Source organism: Vanacampus margaritifer, chromosome 8 (genome assembly GCF_051991255.1).
Source record: "Vanacampus margaritifer isolate UIUO_Vmar chromosome 8, RoL_Vmar_1.0, whole genome shotgun sequence".
NCBI lineage: Eukaryota > Metazoa > Chordata > Actinopteri > Syngnathiformes > Syngnathidae > Vanacampus > Vanacampus margaritifer.
In genome coordinates, this window is record NC_135439.1 from 4,884,125 (window position 1) to 4,905,182 (window position 21,058).

Here is a 21,058-nt window from a genome sequence, read left to right on the forward strand (position 1 = left end):
GTTGATTATCTGAATACAGGCTGGAGATCGATGAACAGTTCCTTCGAAGGTTTTACTTTTACAGAATATTCCGGGCACAAGCGAGTTTACAGACAATGGCTGCAGCTTCTCGCAAGTGTCCCGATTGCAGACACTTACAACCTTCTTATACTATCTTGAAGGGCGGTACCGCAAAGCCCCCACCAAACAGCCCACCTGGAGTTCACCGGACATGAGATAAGACTTTAAAAACATCATTGATTACAGACACTTGGCAGAAATTGCGATAACACTCACAAAGCTTTACTGAGGAAATAAGGACAATTAAAACAGTTATGACTAAATCTGGGCAGAAGACCCTCTTCAATATATATATATATATATATATATATATATATATATATATATATATATATATATATATATATATATATATTTATTGTATATAATTGTAGGTCTTGGGTGGTTGTTGCCGAGTACCTGGAGTTTCGAGCTCCCGCCATTTTGCTCTTCCTAGCTTTTGTTAGCTTCTCCCGCTAGCAGCTCTTGTTAGCCGCTCCAGAAAGTTCTTGCTAGCCACTCTTGCTTGCTTGGTGGTGTCATCGCTGGAAAGAATAAAACATTCTGAATTCTTTCCGCATGCCGACATCGCACATGTGCATGACACGGTTTGACTTTCAAGGCGCGTACCTGAAATTTAAGTTGTACCCCGAAAGAAACTGTTCAACTCTCCCTTGGATTGCCTCGACTAGCTTGATTGGCAGTGATGTGGCGAGGTCTGGTCGGCGGATCGTCTGTGTGAGGGAGGAAGTTGTTCTTCGCCGTGTCCACCACGCATCAGCGGAGAAGAGTCAGTGGGGGGGGGGGGATAGGACCCGGAATCCTAAAGATGCGTTCGTGCGCCGCAGAGCACGCAAGCCAGCCGCGACCCCCGTGCGCATTGTTCGTCGCACTCCTTCCTGTACACGGCGGCGGCCTCTCTGTGGCGTGTGTGGCGAATTGTTCATAAGTCACGGCTGTCTTTTCCCCTCGAGGATTATCAGCCGGCTCCTTCATGTTTGTGCTTACAGTATGTCGCTCTTAACAGGCCGTGAAGACGTGATGCTGTGAAATCAGGGGTGTCCAAACTTCGGTCCGGAAATTTTAAAATTGTTAAATATTTAACAGAGGGAGAGAGTACTTTTTTTTTTTTTTTTTCTGAAGAGCTCAGTATTGTTCATTCGGTAATTTTACCGATTTGACATATCATCATCATTGTTCTCTCTTTTTATTTATTTATTTTTTTTATAATTTTTTTTATTTTTTATTGTTTTATTTTGTATGTGGGTGAGTAAGTGTACGTGCGTGCGTGCGTGTGTATTCATTAGTTCACCTAAAACCTATTAAAAAATCCCATACCGTTCACTTAAACCGAACACTTCCAGCCAGAGTCGTGAGGCCGTCAGGAGACCCGAGGAAGGACCAAAGAAAAGAAAGGAAAGTGAAATCCAGCACCGACCACACACCACCCACCACAGAGTACAGAGAGTACATTTTTAACTCACTAAGCAGACATAAAACTAAAAACTGTAAAACTACAGGAGTAGACAAGAAACTCTTCTCAGTCACGTTGGTTTTCTCTCTCAGTCAGTGTTAGTTTGACTCCTTAAAAGTTTACCCTGACTAGGATTTGAGCCGAAGTACTGTGGCAGCGCTAAACACCGAGCTATCCAGCTACCATATTTCTCTGTCTTTGTGGAAATTCAGATTTAATTTAGTTGATCAACACTGTGAAGCAAGTAACACCTACTGTGGACACCATATAACACCTGAAAATGTTAAAATTAAAGTTTGTGAGTTTAACTCAACTCCCACAAATTTAACTCTTAACTTTCATCAGGGAAGAAAGTATATTGGTTTCCGTTTTGCAGCAATTAGCATTAGAATATAGCAAAGTTTAATCAATATTCACATTCCTGGTGAAAACATTGACAAAAAGAGCTTGTTGGAAGATGGCCCTGGCTGATCTCTTATACTCTGCTGCCACCTACTGGCCGTTTTTTGTAATAACTACCATTGCGTTAAGCTTCTTCTTCATGTCAGAAGCTGCACCAACGCCTTCTGTAAGCTCTTGCATAAAAAAACCCCATAAGAAACGTGTAAATATGTATTTGGGAGTGAAGGACAAAGTATTTTAAAAAACGCATTTATACGTTTTTGGGTTTCAATGAGTTTGAATGAATTCCCCAGCCCTATTAGAGCAAACTCTATATTGATGAGAGGAAACCGTTTCCAATTAATAAAGTGACAAACACATGATGATAACGAACTTCAAGCAACTGCTTAAAAAATTGCTTATTATAGATTATAGATAATTCAAAGTGGCCCTTGCATCCTTCCATTTTTTTCTGAATATGGCCCTCGATATAAAAAGTTTGGACACCACTGTGTTAAACCTAAAAAAAAAAAATAATAATAAAATAAAATAGTGTGCACGTCCTCATCCCGGTCACGGAGATCTTCGGACGTGCTCCTCTTCACTTGGTTTCATTAGATGTGGCGTGATGTGGTATTTTGCCGGCTCAGCACCATTCGCAGCGGCGTGAATCCTCCCCCCCGCCCCCCCCACCCACCCCAAGGGAGCGAAGGGGGTCATCTTCTCTGTCACGGCCACGAGAGACGCGAGGTGAGCAATGCGGAGGAGCTTGGCTGATTGAGGGCACGCGCGCCCAGGCGTACTGTGCATGGAGATGGCGGCCCGTCATAAGCGCATCAGCGCCAACGTGATGAAGAAGACGAGGAGGAGGAGGAGGAGGAGGAGGTCGTCATGGCGACATGGCTCTGAGATCAACACTTTGTTGTTATGGTCCATGACTTTGTCTTAGCCAGCTTAAACGTACAATGTAAATCACAACAAAATGGGAAATAAAAGTTTTTTTTTTTTTTTAATCACTCACTATTCCATCTTACGATACGATACGATATACTTTTATTTTCCCCGTGGGGAACTTTTTCCTGGTCCAGCTGCAGTTTACAGTAAAGAAAGAAACAACAGAAGAGATCAATTAAAATTAAATAAGAAGTGCAGCGATAAGTAGAAGACTTCTCAGAAGTCACAGAAGTATACATGCGTAGAGAAGTACATACCATTGATGAATTGGGATGATCTTCTCGTGCGCTCACGACTGACAACGAGGCGCTCTAAAGTGGCACACCACTGGCCCTCACACTGGCTGTTAAGTCTGATTAAAAAGAAAAATAATAAAATTCCCACTTCCTCGTGACGTGCGGGCACTCACGGCCAACAATGAGGCACTCTAAAACTCTACAAGTGCATCACTAGGCATGTGCTGTATACTTTTTTTTTTTTTTAGAAGCAAATCTCTGAATTCACTTTAAAGGTTAGCGTTGTTTAAAGGTTGTGATTAGACTCTTGCTAGGATGTTGCTAAGTGAAGTGAAACCTCTACCAAGGCCATTTGACTCTTTGACTGCCAAAAACGTTAAATAACGTTTAGTAAAATCCTATGGAGGAGTGCCAAAGACGTTAAAAGACGTTTGTTTCAAAACAGAGGTGAAACTAACCATTTTCTATTGTTGATAACTGAAAAACCGAATAAGGTAGAAACAAACTTTTTTTTCTGATGAAAGATGAGAGTCCAATCTTTCATTTGGTAGTATGTGTGTTTCCATAGTCCAAACACAACATTTTCCGTGGACCTTGAAAGATCAGTCAAAATGCTTAAATCGGCTGGCACTGGCGACAGCCCGTTTCTGAAAACGTCTGGCAGTGAAAGAGTTAAGAGTCGTAAATGTAAATTCATAAATCTGTCTTTTGTACCTTGATCCGGATGCGCAGCGAAATGGAAGCCCAAGCAGCAAACAGATGTGTAACAGATGTGACATCATGTCTGGCCTCTGAAAACGAAGGCGATCCGGAGTGACCTCCATTTCGTGCGTCTTTGGCAGAGACGTTCGTGGAAGGCAAAGTGGGCATCCCGTCTTCGATGTGCACCAGTAACCTGATTACTCGGCTGTCACTCGGAATGAGAGCCGGGCTTTCGGGATCCTTCTGGGATTGTGTCGGCGACAGAAATCTTGGGACATCCTTGGGAAAGGACGTTCACCCGCAGCGGGAAGACCTGACGAGGTAAGAGGAAGCGCTGATTAAGACTTGATTTACTGCCGCCTTTCATAAAGTTTTGAAACTTGGCCCCCTTTTAATGTCGCAACCGATTTGGTGCACCCCCTCAGGACTTAGCAAAGCCCGTTTGTAATCAGTAAAAGGCAAAACGGTGACTTTATCTTGTAGAGACATTTGGTTCAGTGTATTGAGGCTATTTGGCTTAGTGTTCGTTTTTGCATAAAAAAGAAACATTGCCGTATTGATTTTGTAATTTAATTTGAATTGATTTGAAAGTGACAATGCACATTAATCAACATTTTACAATGTAAATGTGCCCAAGTTAGCTTTTTGTCAAGCAAATTTTCATTGGCAGTCCCTTGGGCAGATATAAAAGACAGCCTAAAATGACTCATTAACTCATTCACTGCCATTGACGGCTATATACGTCAAAAATTAATTTGAACTATTTAACATTTTTTCCAACTTTTGTTAACAAGAGTATGAAAACCTAAAAAAAAAAAATATTGTACATTTAGAAAAGATATAAAATTTGTAATTAATCGTGAATTAACTAGTGAAGTCATGTGATGAATTACGATTAAAAACTTTAAAACTTTTTAATCGTGTCAGGCGATTACAATTTTTAATCGTAATTAATCGCATGACTTCACTAGTTAACTCACGATTAATTACAAAATGTATACCTGTTCTAAATGTACAATATTTCTTTTCTAGGTTTTCATACTCACGATTAATCACAAATTTTATCGTTTAGTTCCCTGATAGCAGAAGCTAGACTGTCCAAAAGTTGTCGTAAACTGAATAAAATTCCCACCTCCATATGACGTGCGGGCGGGCACTCATGGTCAACAATGAGGCACTTTAATGTGAGAGGATTAGGGGTTGGGTAGGAATAGGTTTGAGGTTCGAGAATTTGGTGCGCAGTAAATTCTGTAGAGTAAATTTGACTCTAGATTGGCACCGAATAGACTCAGTTTTAGAGTAATATTTACACTTGGAAGAGACTAAAAGAAAGAATCGAGAAAAAATAAATAAAAGTCACTCAAGGGTGGAGGAACGATCTCCCGACCTTCAGCTTGGGAGACTGTGTGATAGTATATCGCTCGTGTCAGCTGGAATCTTCTTAAACAATGTTTTTGGTCTCCTCTTGGATGTAAACAAACAGTAGGAGTGGCAGCTCAGGTGGTTGTGTGGCAGTCTCCCAAACTGAAGGTTGTGAGTTCGTTCCTCAACCCTTTGAGTGACTTTTATTTTTGTTTCCAATTCTTTATTTTACTTCAAGTGTAAATATTATTCTAAAACTGAGTCTATTTGGTCCCACTCTATCCATTGTTAGATATTATTAACATTTAAATTCTTTATTTTCATATATTAACCATTGTTATACATTATTAACATCTTAATTCTTTATATTAACCATGTTGAAAGGTTTTATAGACGTGTAAAGCAAGTAGTGTTGAACTCAGTATAATTTGACCTTAAGCTGGGACATATTATTTGGTCTAGAAGTTCCTTCTCTGTGGGAAAACACATTTGGTCCTTGAGAACAGAATCTGTTTTGAACACGCACCCCTGACTCTGTTTTCGCCATCGCTCATGGAAAAGTACCAAGAGAGTATGTTTTGTCTACAAATGAAAGAGAGGCGGTCTTTTTAACTATAAGAAGCCATTTTACACGCGGAAGAGACACATTCGGCGCTCTGAATTCCACCTGTTAAGTGATGAATTGGAGTCTGTTACGATGTCCAGAGATCTCTGTTAGATTAAAATCATTTTTGCAAAGGTGTTTTTTTCTTACATTAAATCTGTCTTCAAGTTTTGGAACACGCAAAGAGGACAAATAAGTATATTCCTCTTTCACCATCCATCCATTTTCTTAACCGCTTGTCCTCACAAGGGTCACGGGGGTGCTGGAGCCTATCCCAGCTGCCTTCGGGCAGTAGGCGGGGTACACCCTGAACTGGTTGCCAGCCAATCGCAGGGTCCCACTCTAAATAGTGTCAAATTTACTGCGCGCGCGTTGGTTAGGATAAGGTTTGGGGTATAGCGGTAGGGTTATGCTTAGGGGCAGTTGAGGCTAAGTTTTATGAAAGTTAAAGTTGAATGTTTGGCTTCAGTTTGTGGAGGGTTGTGTTTGGAAAAATGAAGGCTTCCTCATTATAGTTTGGGAATCCCAAGTTAAATGATGTTCCTGTTTCCTCTTTGGGACTACGTAGAGAATTGTGATTGTAGCACAAAAGTCTATCGCTAAAAGGAGTGCGTCTGCCTGAGGGATTAGAGGGGAGGGCAACAGGATGCGATCAGAGGGTGGACCTTGTTGACTCGCACTTCCACTTCCACTCCCTTTCCCTCCACTTTGCTGCACTTGACTTCATCTTTGTCTTTCGGTCCCAGCACTCACTGACAGATCCTGGATCTCCGTGGAACCACCTTGGCATAAAACAATGGCGCTATCCACGCCGGACGCGGATCCCTCCAAAGTCATCCAAACTGACGGGAAGGAGCCCGGCGAGGTTTCCGCCGGGTTGACGCCGGCCGCCGTCAACCTGAGGCTGACCCGGAGTTTGTCCAAGTCGGACTCGGACTTGTTGGCGCCGCCGCTCGGGGAAGACGACGGGGGTCACGCCGCTCGGAGCGGGTCCGTGTCCAAGTGTAAGCAGGGCCAGCCCTCCAAGGAGCGGATGCCTTCCTTCGCCTCCGAGTGGGATGAGGTAATCCAAGAGCTGGCTTTGAAATTAGGACGAGAGGCCGATAAGAGGGGCGACTCGGGATTAGTGCGGGAAGAGGGCGAGGCGGTGTATTTTGGAAAGGGGAGGAAGGAAGTCCTGGAGAGGTTGCCATGGTAACGCCAGCGGGCCGCCGCTCGGGCGTGCGAGCGTCTCGGTGACTGGCAGCATCCTCCGTGTAGCATCTCGGGCTAATTGGGCCTCTGCTGTCATGACACATCCACTCAGTGTGTTATGCACACTACCGTTTCTCACCAACGGGGGCAGTGGCGAGCATCAATGCTGTTCAACTCCAAGAGCCATTCAGAAAGAGGTTTGAATCCAGTGGATGCAAAAAATAAAAAATAAAATAAACAAACACAATCATTATTTTCTTTCTTTAAATAAGATAATAAACATTATCACTTTTATAGTAAATTATAATAAAAGCCAATAAATGTTAACGAAAAATAGTTAAAATAATTAAAATTAAATATTTGTGCAATCATAATGATATTAACGATACATTAATAGCTACTTATCTAAATGATATACAATAGCAACAATAAAAATCAAATCTATTTTTGTCATACCATTTTTTAAATTTACTTTTATATATTTAAAAATGACTAGAGCGTTTGTGATTTTTTTCTCTTAATAGTTATTAATTGTACAATGATAAAGACGATGATGGTGATTATTGAATTATGTAATATAATGTAAATAACACTTATTATTGTAAACATGTAACAAAAAATTTATTTAATTACAAAAGTATTATTCACTTCTGTTGGCAGCTTATTCCATTTAAGTGCAGCATAACAGCTAAATGCTGCTTCATCATGTTTGCTTTGAACTCTGGACTCCACTAATTGAACCGAGACTAACATTTCATGATTTATAGACCAGTAGCAGAAATTTAAAATATATTTTACAGCTGACTAAGAGTCAGTGTAAAGCCTTTAGGACTGGAGTAACATGTTTGGATCTCTTTGTTCTGGTCAGAACCCGAGCTGCGGCTGTTTGATGCTCTTTTATTATTGTTTATATTGTTTCATCGTTATTGTTACTATTAGTGGAATAGGTCCAGGCCAATACTAATTTAGTGTAATGACAATCATAAAAAATATCAAAGGTTATGGGTTAAAGGTCTTTATGTCATCCTATAATTGGCTTGACATTTTCAAGTGCATGAAAACAATAAATTGACTCAATCATCGATGCTCATAATTGCGTTTTGACGAGGAGGAGGTCGCAGCCACTCTTGACCATCCACTTGACATTTGGTGGACAAGTTTGTGTTCGTGCACAAGTCATCGTCGTCGTGTCATCACAGACCCTCGCTTATTCCCGGCCCCCCCCCAAGCCCCCTCCCTCCTTGACAGCAGTGTTTATTCAGGCTATCTCGGGTGGGGTGTCCTGTTCTCAAGGGCATCCTGTTGTTGCAGCTGCTCCCCGACTGTCTGATCGTGTGCCCAACTCGTTTGGGCGGTTTGTGCACAAAGTGAAATATTTTTTTGTGTATTATCTCGGGAAGCCTTTAGTACACATACACACACACCACAAATATATAAACAGTGGGAATAAACAGTTTAAGTACATTAAATATGAACAAAAAAAACAATTAGAGAGGTGACTTGAAGATGCAAAATTATTTTGTCGGTGACCAGTGACCCATCTTGTAACCCAAAACCCTTATCTTAAAATTGTCTTTCCCCATTGCAATGAAAGGAGATGTCATTAATCCGTTACTGTTAAGCCCCCCTCAAATAAATAAATAAATTATATATATATATATATATATATATATATATATATATATAGTTTTATATATATATATATATATATCCATCCATCCATTTTCTTGGCCGCTTTTCCTCAATATATATATATATATATATATATATATATATATATATATATATATATATTTATAGTTATAGTTATATATATATATATATATAAATATAAATTATATATATATATATATATATAAATTATATATATAAATATATACATATATATATATATATATATATATAAATATATATATATATGTGTATAACTATAAATATATATATATATATAACTATAAATATATATATATATATATAATTTATAATTGGGGGCGTAACGCTAACTGATTAATGACATCTTTCATGGCAATGGTGAAAGATGATTTGAGATAAGGGTTTTGGGTTACAAGCTGGGTCACTGTATATATATAAATTTGGAATTACAGCAAAACAGTTGCCGCCAGTCGACCACTCAGGAAAATTAGACAGAACCTCAACACATTGCGGCAGTCCTTAAAGGTTAAATACAAGGAGCATCTCTCTTTGTACCACTGCCCCCCTACCCAAAAAAAAACTAATTGGCCTGTTCTAGTTTTGTACAAAGTGACAAACCGAGTGTGTTGTTTTGGCAGCTTTAATAAGACAAGTAATAGGCTACCGTCGCCTCGTCTCCACAATCCTCAGTGCAGATTCGGGCAGCCTAAAAAGTGCGTGCGTGTGTGTGCGTGCGTGCGCGCGTTGCCGTGCGCTAGCACCACACTCGCGGCAGGCTCATTTGATGTAATATTTAGTGTTTGAAAGAGCCCCCTGCACTGGCTGGCTGATGGCATCAACACTGAGCAAGATGAGCCTTGATTCATTTGGAAGGCGCGCGCGTGGCATACTGCGCCCCAAGCAACGCAAACCTCATATTCACTCCTTGAATTAACCTACTTACATTCTATAGCACACACACACACACACACACACACATTCGGTAAGATGACATCACATGCGGCCTAAGTGCACCTTTATTGGAGTCTGTCATCAAAATGTCACTTCAGTGGGAGGTGTGATGATTTATTCAAGTGCTCGACTATGTCATTGTGTGGCGCATATACAGTACTAAATATTTCACATTAAACACATATTTTCAAACATTATGGCCCGAGCGAAGCCTTTCTTGAAAATGTTTATTATTATTCCGACGACTGAAATGATATTTGGGAGAAACTATATGTCCAAAAACACACCAAAGTGTGAATTTTGAGCCTCCTTTCCATTGTACAGATCTACCCCAAAACAGCCTGGTTCATCATTGTCATCTGATTGGTCGACGGATGTAGGTACGTCTTTAAGCAACTCCGCTGCTCACGCCGGCCGCAAAGTCATAAAAATATATTATAGTATAGATAATATTTACGGAAGCATATTGCATTCACTTGAAAAAACAACAAAAAAATCCTGTTTTTCTGACTAATTTTTTTGAGTTTTAGTAAATATTTTTTTTCTGTCACAAAATATTCAGAAAAACAGACTGAAACAAATTATTCAGAAAAAAAAGGGGAGGGGGTAATTATTTAAAAAAATGGAAAAAAAATATTTTTAAAAAACGGAAAACATTTTTTTTCAAAAAAACTGAAAAAAAAAATATTCCGGAAAACAGAGCTGGTGCTTTTTTATTTTATTTATTTTTTTACCTCTGAAGTCCAAGTGACTTGACTTCTTTGACTTAAAATGGTCATGTTTATTATTGGCTCTCAATAAAGGAAAGAATGTGTTTACTGTATTGTGGTTTGTTCTCTCATCTCTGAGGGAAAACCCCTAAAAAAATATATTTAGATAAACAGAAAAATAATTATTTTATAAAATAGGGAAAAATTATTCAAAAAAACTGAAAAACAATTCTGAAAAACTGAGAAAATATTTTTTTTAAAACAGAAAAAACATTCAATAAAACTGAATTATTATTATTTTTTCCAAGTGAATGCAATATGCTTCCGTAAATATTGTCTTTTACAACAATATTTAACCAAATTAGTAATTTCATATGTACCTGTGGAAAAGCGCCTTTGGTGTATTGTATGTATTTATATATATTAGTAATTTTTCTTAATATGCGATTAATGACCGCCCCTTACTTGGAAAACCTGTACTAGGGGAATTCCGGTTGCAACGCAATACACACATTCACATACACACGCCAACGACTGGAGGGACAACTTATTAAAGTGTTCCCAGTGAAACTTTCCCAATGTATACTGTGCCATCTATCTCAATCTTATGCAAAGTTTCTAAAATTAGAAGGGAAATGGAAACACACATTTACTGTACACGTCGAAAAAGCTTGCATGAGTAATGATTCGAAATATGAAGGCGCACTGAGAGCATACATGTGACATGTACAAGATTTGCCCCCAAGGGTTTGAACATACGTAACACAAACGTGCCAATCATCATATGGTACACGCTAAGTGGCTCTCTGAATGCTGGTGCTATGGGTTAAAAAAAGCTTACTTTTCACTTTTCAGTTTATAATAACATACTTGACAAACGGCAGAACCCAGGATGTTTTTTTTTTCCTATGGACCTATTTTAAATCCATCCATGCCGCGTTAGGTTAGCTCGTAGCTTTGTCCTAGCTACTGTGCTAGTGCTAAGCTAGTCAATTTCTCAAGTCCAGTTAGTTTTGGCATGTTGCTAGGACATGATGAAAGGTCAACAGCGAAAGGGTCAAAAAATATTCAGAAAAACAGACTGAAACAAATTATTCAGAAAAACAGGGGGGGGGGGGGTAATTATTTAAAAAAACAGAAAAAAATATTTTTAAAAAACGGACAACATTTTTTTTCAAAAAAACAGAAGAAAAAAAATATGCCGGAAAACAGAGCTGGTGTTTTGTTTTTTTTTACCTCTGAACTCCAAGTGACTTGACTTCTTTGACTTAAGATGGTCATGTTTATTACTGGCTCTCAATAAACAACACGCTAAGTGGCTCTCTGAATGCTGGTGCTATGGGTTAAAAAAAGCTTACTTTTCACTTTTCAGTTTATAATAACATACGTGACCAACGGCAGAACCCAGGATGGGTTTTTTTTCCCTTTGGACCTATTTTAAATCCATCCATGTCACGTTAGGTTAGCTCGTTGCTTTGTCCTAGCTACTGTGCTAGTGCTAAGCTAGTCAATTTCTCAAGTCCAGTTAGCTTTGGCTTGTTGCTAGGACATGATGAAAGGTCAACAGCGAGGCGTTAATCAGCCAAATATTGATGCTAGAACGCTGTTAGTCAGCCAAATATTCCCAAGCATACATCTATTTCCGGCAGTCCGCTCAAATGTAGCGCGTACGTGGCTTCCACACATCATCCCAAACACTCCTCTCTGACGACAATATCGTCGCTGCTATGTGAAAAATACGTTCGACCATTTTTTATTTTATTTTTTTATTTTATAATTATATGTTTTTGGGATGATGAAACTGAATGCAGACATCCCAAAAATGGGGGGGGAAAAATGGACATAAAGGTTTTTCACATAGCAGCATGTGCTATATGCTACATGCTAATTTCTAACTCAAATGGTAAAATTCTGATTCGGCGTTCGTTTTCAACGGCTAATTCGGTTCTCAATTTGAGTCACTAGTGATTTGTCCATACAGCGTATTAAGTCATGCATATTTGACATTACTAACGTATCACTAATTTCAAAATTGGAGTATTTCCCTGAGTATCCTTCTCAGCTATCACTGTCCTTTTTTTGCAGCCTTTTGAGCATTACTGGCTTATACGCAACGTTTAAGTTATTATAAAGTGATTTAAAAGTTGCTGACATTTCCATGAAAATGAAATACGACGCGTGGTTTTATTTCCCAACAGATTGAGAAGATCATGGACCTGATCGGCGCCGGCATCGAGACGTCCGACAAGAAGCAGGCGAGCTCAGGTAACAATTTTTTTCCCCTCCCGTTAGGTAACGGTCCAGTTTTATTCAAGCGGCGCAGTGATTTTTATTTCTCCGCCTTCCTAACCCCCCCCCCCCCCCCCCAAGAGAAATGAGCATAATTTATTGGTGTGCTAATAGGAAATGACAAGTGGGGGCTCGAGGATTAAGTGAGACTTAGTCAGGAAGCGTTTATAGAGCTTGTTATTGCTCAGTGCCGCATTGATGATAGCCTGGTCGGGTTTATGCGCCGGGCATGGCACGCAGCGACCTTGTGACTGATTACATCGGCTCGCATTATTAGCACTTTTTAATACGGGCCGTAAAATGATCAGATATACCTGGAAGTGCTAAGGCGAGGCTAGGACAACATTGGGGAGAGCACAGACCTCCGCCAAGGACACACACAATCCTCATTTGTAGCTGCACCTAATGTTTGCTTTCAACTCCTGTCATTAATATTCATGCACTCTTCACAGAGAAATTAAGAAAATGTATTTGAGATATGAAATTGAAAGTGATCCCAGATTTTTCTTGTGGACTGCATCTACTCCTCTTGACGCTGCGATTTCTTCATAGTCTAAAAAAAGCAGGTACAATTCTAGAGTTGGGCACGTCAATCAATTTTGATGGTCCGTTATTCATGAAACCCGTCCCTCATCGGTTGATACTGAAAGAGGAATATTTTATTTTGTCCTCTTTGCGTGTTCCAAAAATGAAGATAGATTTAATGTAAGAAAAATACACCTTTGCAAAAATGATTTTTAATCAGTCAGAGATCTCTGGACAGATAACAGCCTCTAATTCATCACTTAAACAGGTGGGATTCAGAGCGTCAAATGTAGTTCTTCCGCATGTACAATGGTTTCTTATAGTTAAAAGACCTCCTCTCTTTCATTTGTAGACAAAACATACTCTCTGGTACTTTTCCGTGAGCGATGGCGAAAACAGAGTCAGGTGTGGGTGTTGAAAACAGATTCTGTTCTCAAGAACCAAATGTGTTTTCGCACAAAACGCTGAGAAGGAACTTTTTTAGACTAAATAGTATGTCCCAGCTTAAGGTCAAATTATACCGAAATCAACACCACTTGCTCTGCACAGGACACAAAACATTTCGACAAGGTTAATATAAAGAATTAAAATATTAATAATGTGTAACAATGGTTAATATATGAAATGAAGTATTAAAAATGTTACAATATCTATCAATACCCGTCAATATTTTAACCGAACTGTAATCGTCAATTCTAGTTAGCTTTATGTTTTACATTTATTACATATACACTGTCAAATTGTTTTCAAAGAAGAGACTGTCAAGGCTATAAAACGTAATAATTTAAGGCAATTCATTTATAGTATATGGCTTAAATATGGTAAAAGGATACACAAAACATACCGTTTGAGTTATTAATGACCATTTTTGTTTATTTTGTAAATTGTATTGTAGCTCTTACGGTGTGCTCACACAAAGGAAAGTTTAATAAATGTTGTGAAACATCCGTCGGAGAGACCACCTTTATTTCAACCGACGATGCTACAAACAAGGAAAATATTACTGTCAGCTGTAACCACGACAAGACAACAATCATGCTAACAGGTGCGTAGCTAACAATTAGTTTCCTCTCCCCTCTTTCCCACCCTCTAAAAACATCCTCACTCCCGTTGCCTTCATTGCCCCAACCAGACCATAGGAAAGTACAGAACTTATGAACTATATGCTAGGTTGCTACATTAAACAAAACAAACAAATTGTAGGCAATGTGGACGTTGTAATTTCACCAAATAGAGTGGAAACGGGAGTCCTTCACTTGGTACAGACCCGGTTGAAGACGATTACAACCCGCTTCCGCCGAGGCTTAAACCGTCAATTTCTCGAAGTTTCCCTTCATTTGTTATTCGTCCCAAAAAAAAAAAAGACTATATCTGGTTAAAATGTGGCCATACAATGCACCCCTCCTCCCTATAAGTGCTGTTCTGTCCTTTTCTCAAAATGCCCACATTCTTGCTTCTAATAATTACCGGAGTGCCCAAGGTTATTCTGTATTACATAAGCGGGAATATGCACTATGTTTGTTCGCCCACCACACACACACACACACACACACATGACATATAACATAGGTGTATGTGCACTATTTATAGATGAATGTCCCACATTCAGATGAGTCACGTTTGTTGCTCCGGAGGTTATCGGGATGCGTTTTCGCTGCCATTATTCAAATGTGTGTCATGCGCTAAAGATTGGACGTTTCAGGAAGACTTATGTAAAAGACGGAGCGCAGGATTGTGAGCAGCGACACAACGCGTGGATATCAATAACCCATCAGATGCGTCACACGGAGAGAGAAAAAAAAAATCATCAGCGGGGTGTTCCAAGGACAACTTGGGCAATGTTGTTGCGTGTAAATGAGCTTAAAGGAGAGCGAGTGCGAGACTGTGAGCATCGGCAGTGCACAGTTTGCGTACACACGACACACACACACACACACACTGTCTCTGATGTTAAAAAAAAAAAAATCAAATAAATAAAATCATGTCCTCAGTTTCCCTGAATTAATTCAGCTTTGCCGCTTATTTCCTCACGTGTTGACAAGGAGACGCCGCTTCATCCCATGAGAACAGACGCGGGTTTTTAGCTACGTTGTCTTCTGGAGTAGCGAGCAACCTAGCTAGCGTACTCCAAGGCAGCTTTAGCAAGCTGTCAAACGCGGGATAAGATCGTACGGCTTGAGGATCACACATGTGATGAGGGTATCGTCCATATAACTAAAACTGAAAACGATGTAACTGAAGAATGAAATCCTTATTTATTTATTTTTTTAATATGCTGCTTTTTTTTGTTCTTAGACGATAAATTTAGTAATCCCGATAAAGCAATTTATTGGATTAAAACATTCTATGGTACATGGTAAAATCTATGACTCGAGAAGGGAAAAGTTTTTCCGGGTTTTTTTTATAACACATTTGTTAAATTAATATTGTTACATATTATTTAATGTTGCTACGGTGGCCTGCAAAAATGCGCTTCTTCTGTGACAATCACACCACGGAGTTTTCGGTTCAACTGTATTCAGTATTTGGAGCCTCAAAACGTTGTATACCGACACAGAAAAAGCATTTTTTCCCGTTCCGACTCGGGTTGGAAATCTCAAGAATCGAAATTTAGGAACTTTGGTTCCAAGTCTGAGGCCTAGTTCCGACACCAGCACATAAGAAACCGGGGGGACGGGATTAAAAGTATGTCTTAACTACATTAAAATTAATGAGCAACTTTTTTTTTGCCTGCCCCCTGAAATAATCTAAATAGAGAATTGGAATTGTTAAAAAATTCAAATGATGCCCAAATTAAGTTTTTAGATGTACAGCAGTAATTCTCCAACTGTAATTTTAACAGTTCAGTCACATTCAATAGCATCACCCGATGCCTTAACTTGGAAACAGCATTTTTTTTCTCCCACTAGAACCGTTGACAGTTCGTTTGAAGTGCACGAGCAGTTACAAAATAAAAATTTGTGTCCTCTATAAAGATTTTGCTTAACTCTTTGACTGCCAAAAACGTTAAATAACGTTTAGTAAAATCCTATGGAGGAGTGCCAAAGACGTTAAAATACGTTTTTTTTTCAAAACAGGTGAAACTAACCATTTTCTATTGTTGATTACTGAAAAACGGAATAAGGTAGAAACAAACTTTTTTTTCTGATGAAAGATTAGAGTCCAATCTTTCATTTGGTAGTATGTGTGTTTCCATAGTCCAAACACATAATTTTCTGTGGACCTTGAAAGATCAGTCAAAAATGCTTAAATCGGCTGGCACCCATGGCATCCCTTTTCTGAAAACGTCTGGCAGTCAAAGAGTTAATAATGTTACAAACACTTTCAATCGCATGGCAGACTCGCAATGTCTTTCTGTTATATTACAGAAAAGAAAAAAAAAAAGGTTGATACACACTTCAGCATGAAAGTAACGCTGCTAAGTGATAAGGATGCGATAAATCCCAATTCTGGCCCACTTTGGAGGAGCATAATGACGTCCCTCTTGTTATCCCAAAGCAAAGGAAGTCACGGGAAGGGGCGGTTGGTATTTTTAACAGGCTTTGTCTGGATGCGCTGGCGTAAAAAGCTCCCTTTAGCCAAGCTGTGGGGGTCTCACGCTGAATTAGAATTAGATCCTTCTTACTCACTATTAGCATCTTAACTCGCCCATGCACGGCCTCATCTTCCTCAGCCGCAGATCAACATTGGTGGGTCACAACCCGCCCACTCTTTGGGCTCACTAACTCATGCCAATCGAACTAGAAGTCGACTCAACAGTCACTCGTTTGGCCTTTCTCACTCGCCATCCAGGAGGGCGATTGTGGGCGGATCGAAAAGCCTTCATAATCCCGCTTCGGATAACGCCAATCGCCGTGGCTGCTTTAGGTAGCAGCAATGCATGCTGGGATATGCGCTGCCTTGGCACCTTTGCACCAAGAAGATCTATATGGGTTGAATAGCAAATTCATAAAAAAAAAAAAAAATCTCCATGCATTTATTTGCTATATGTTGGATCATATCCCAGCGGACAGCCTGGACTGATTACCTGTCAATCACTGGACTGACGCACACGCACACACAATTTACACATCTGAATGTGCGCCTGTACATCAAAGACAAGAGTCTTTTTTTGGAAAACCTTCAGTTAGTCCTTACAAGTCTTTGCCAAAATCGAATAATCGATATCGAATCAATTTTCCTTTTCGAGGGTGATATCATATTGATACATAAAACCGTGAATCGATTATTTTAATATCTCTTTAACCCCCATAAATTATCACGAAAATATATTTTTTTGTATGACTCTTTTCTTGAAATTTGCTGTTCACATGAAAGTATTTTCTTACATTTACTTTACTTACTTTTTGCACTTCAATTACAGAAAACTACAATTCGGAATATTTATTCATTTTAATGTACAATTATTGAATTAGAATTTTGAAAACATTTTCATCTCATCCAAGAGATCTCGTTAAGAGTGTGGTGTGGCGTTTTGCTCAAATTGCATTTTTCATTGTCCTGTGGACTCACCCACAAAAAAAACAAATTAATATGTTATGTTTATGAGTGTACCCCACTTAAGCTATTTATGATGCAAGGCGATGTCTTGCGGAGACCATAAATCTCATAACAACGCATAAACTGAGGGAACGTTTATCATCCGCTTATGTGCAAAGTGATTTAGGTTGCTTTTGTGTCATCTGGAATTCTTGCATTTCCTGACTATTGCGTTCCGTTACTTCTCACTTGAGAACGTTGAACTCGTCCCTCCATCAGGTTGCATCTCCCCACACACACACATTTTTGCTGCATGTCCCTCAGTCTTGATGATGAATTATTGAAGTGTCGGCTTGTTTTTTTTGCTGACCCCTGTTGCGTTTTCTCATTTTCTGCCTGAACCATACAAACAAATCGTGTTTCGATCTGCCAACCTGCATAACCCAGCGCACGATCAACGTGCTTCTTATATCATATAGCACGTGCGGTATACCATATGATGTTTATTTTTAGGTTTGGAGCTACCGTAGTAATACTTAATGCTATTAAGATCAAAGTCTCCCCAGACTGTGCGTGTCTTTTTATTTTTTTATTTTTTTTTTTACATAAGATCCAACCTGCGAGCGTGATCTCGAGCGTATGACGTGCGAATGCGGTCCGACACGACAGGAGTTTGACTCCTGCCTGTCATGCAACCCACTCCCACACAGCAAAAAATAAAACTGAGAGACAAAGATGAGCTCAAAATGATGGCAAAATATGCTTACAATTTATATGTGTAAGGTTATTAATCTTGCTTGAAAATCAGAATAAAATAGAATTTATCAAGAGTTTATTATTCACGCAAATCCGAGTCCGGCATGCGTGCCTTTGTTAGCTCGCGAGTTAGCTAATGGCTAGCGTCTCTCGTGGACGATTTGGTGGGATATATCGACTATAAATCTAGCATTTTTGTCTTTATTTTAGTCCAAGAAAACATAATTTTATTCATCAAGTTTTAGTCAACAAAAAAACTGTCACCGTTTTAGTCAGGAAAATCATTTTACCCGTGTCTATTTTTTTTGTCAGCAGATAATGTTGAACATTTTGGATCCAAAACCATTTCACATAAAATGTTCTCTCATCTTTTTGATGAAAAACACAATTACTAGTGGCTATTATGGCTCCATGCTATGAGCTAGTAAGTTAGCCAGCATTAGTTAGCGGTCGGATTAACATTATTGTTGGAACATTATAGCTGTTGGATTAATGTTACGTTGTAACTATAATTTACTTGTTTTTTTTAACCTTTCACGGTGAATCCACATCCTGTCTGTCCCATGTGTTTGTGGATATTGCACTCATTATGCAGATTTGAAAGAGGGTGTGTCACATGACAGTGTCACAGTGACAGATTAGCAGAGACAGGATTTTACAAAATGGTATACATTTTGTCTCGTCTTTGTTTATGAAGTAAATGTCCATAGATTTAAGTTCGGTTTTTATGAAGTGAAGTACATTTTCGCCTCGTCTTCATTAGTCGATTTAGTCCCAGTTATTGTTTATTAATGAGCGTTTTAGTCCAGTTTAGTTTTAGTCTGGCGAAAAATGTGTGTTCACAAAAATATTTTATTTTATTTTTAAGTAGTACAGTATTTGATTAACTCATTCACTGCCATTGACGGCTATAGACAACAAAAATTTATTTGAGCTATTTCTATTAATTTAACATGTTTTTACTATTGAAGTCATGCGATTAATTACAATTAAAAATGTTAATTGCCCGACGCGATTTAAAAAAAAAGATTATTAAAAATTAGGGGCGTCATGGGATTGACATTTTTAATTGTAATTAATCACATGACTTCACTAGTTAACTCACGATTAATCGCACATTTTATATCTGTTCTAATACAGAATTTTTTTTTTATGTTTTCATACTTTTGTTAACAAAAGTGGAAAAAAATTAACTAATAGAAATAGTTCAAATACATTTTTGACGTCTATAGCCATCTATGGCGGTGAATGAGTTAATAACGGACATTTGAGCGGGGTGTGGTTTCAGAGATTTTTCTCAATTTTGGGGCCTCATTTTGTATGCTTGCCGTTTTTTTATCATTCCAACTTGGCAGGCTTGTTAACGACACTTTACCCTGTGGTGCGCCCAATTAAGAAGACGCCAATGTTCACTTTACAAGGATTCTAAATGAAGTAAAACATTCCTCATGTCATCACTTTTTTCCTTGCCAGTTTTTGCCGTTCCTCTAGCGACCCCGTACGCATTTGTGCCGTTTGAGGACGAGCGTCTTTGTTCCGGTTAACCCCACTGCATCACCTTACAACAGGACCGTCAATGCCGTTTTATATATTTTGTCTTTTTCGCTCTACCTGCGATGTCCTTTCTACACCGGCAAGATCAGAGCGCCTCTGCATGTGCATCTCTAATCAGTTAGAGAGCGAGGGGTGTGCGCTCATGTGAGAGAGAAAGCGAGCGAGTGAGGAAAGGGTAAGGCGAGGAGGGGTGATTACGTGGAGCAGCACCCCATACGGCAGCCCTGCAGTGCGATCCGGAAAAAAAAAGGGGGGCTTGGAGATCTTGCTGCGCACAACGCCAGAGAGACGAGGACTGGGAGGGTGTTATAAGGAGCAGGGATGAGACCCAAGGTATAGAGATTGAGTGAGGGGAGAGAAGGGAGGGAGGGAAGGGGGGGGGGCATGATCTTTGCTTCCAGTGGTGGGGGAGGACAGCAACGGCGGCGGCGGAGGGTGATTGAGACAGGTCGGGACGGCATGCGCCTGTGAGCACTGAGGCGCTCGGTGTGCCCCCCTCAATCGCCTTTCGAGCAGGGGCGGGCATGCAGCAAAGCGGCGAAGGAGCCAGGTGGGCTGCGGCGCTCTTCTTCGTCTCCTCCTTCCCGTCAACGTCGCCGACGCTCCGGGGGACGAGCGTCGTCGTGTGAATGCCTCCCAGGACTCCCAAGCTCCCCCTCGGGATTATGAATTGAGGAGTTGAGCAAGCGTCCGTTCCTGCAGGATTTTACAAATACGCCCGCCTACCTACTTAACCTTTGTGGCACCCCCCCTAACCCCCCCCCCCCAAAATGATCACACCGGTACCTCAAGTGTACTTTAAGAATGCTGCTACCTTGCTCGTACGAGCTGTGCCCTAGCTCTCAAAGCGCTTGACCAATGAAGCCATGGGACTCAGCCAGAGCTTTACAAGTATGTGGTGACCGACACCCCCCCACCCCCCGCAACCCCGACTTTAGGGATAGAGTGTGTTGCTGTGTGAATACTGATGTTTTTTGTGATGTCTTTGGAGCGGCTAACCTCTCCCATGTTTGCACCCATTCATCTGCTTAGTGGGCCCAGTTTAGCCCAAATTTGTTCCCGGTCTCCCTTCACTCTCGCCTGACCGTAACCTGTTAGCCTCTTCGGCGTCCTTTCCCTTCCTCCTGTGTTGTAGCACGCGGGGTGGGAGCTCCGTCAACCCGTCCCCAAACCCCCCCGCTTTTTTTTCTTCCCC

The 21,058-nt window shown here is 40.0% G+C and overlaps 1 protein-coding gene and 1 long non-coding RNA gene across 13 annotated transcripts in view; one reads left to right on the plus strand and one right to left on the minus strand.

The window, feature by feature from the left end:
- Nucleotides 1-439: 439 nt before the first annotated feature.
- LOC144056126 (uncharacterized) overlaps nucleotides 440-21,058 on the minus strand; it is a 44,963-nt gene continuing 24,344 nt past the window's right edge. Inside the window, exons 3-6 of one of the 2 annotated variants that reach the window (XR_013295002.1) lie at nucleotides 3,799-4,099; nucleotides 3,106-3,200; nucleotides 670-2,982; nucleotides 440-584 (exon numbers count right to left, since the gene is read on the minus strand). This is a non-coding gene — a long non-coding RNA (uncharacterized LOC144056126). Of the gene's footprint in view, nucleotides 585-669; nucleotides 3,201-3,798; nucleotides 4,100-21,058 lie in introns of both variants that reach the window. The other variant, XR_013295001.1, reaches the window with a different exon arrangement.
- Nucleotides 4,082-21,058, plus strand: part of anks1ab (ankyrin repeat and sterile alpha motif domain containing 1Ab) — a 45,575-nt gene continuing 28,598 nt past the window's right edge. For 3 of the 11 annotated variants that reach the window (XM_077572593.1, XM_077572598.1, XM_077572592.1), the window contains exons 1-3: nucleotides 4,086-4,107; nucleotides 6,499-6,815; nucleotides 12,459-12,525. In XM_077572593.1, the coding sequence (XP_077428719.1) occupies nucleotides 6,549-6,815; nucleotides 12,459-12,525 (334 nt within the window). In that variant the 5' untranslated portion in view covers nucleotides 4,086-4,107; nucleotides 6,499-6,548. Of the gene's footprint in view, nucleotides 4,108-6,498; nucleotides 6,816-12,458; nucleotides 12,526-19,818; nucleotides 20,755-21,058 lie in introns of those variants that run through there. The other 8 variants (XM_077572590.1, XM_077572589.1, XM_077572595.1 and 5 more) reach the window with 7 other exon arrangements.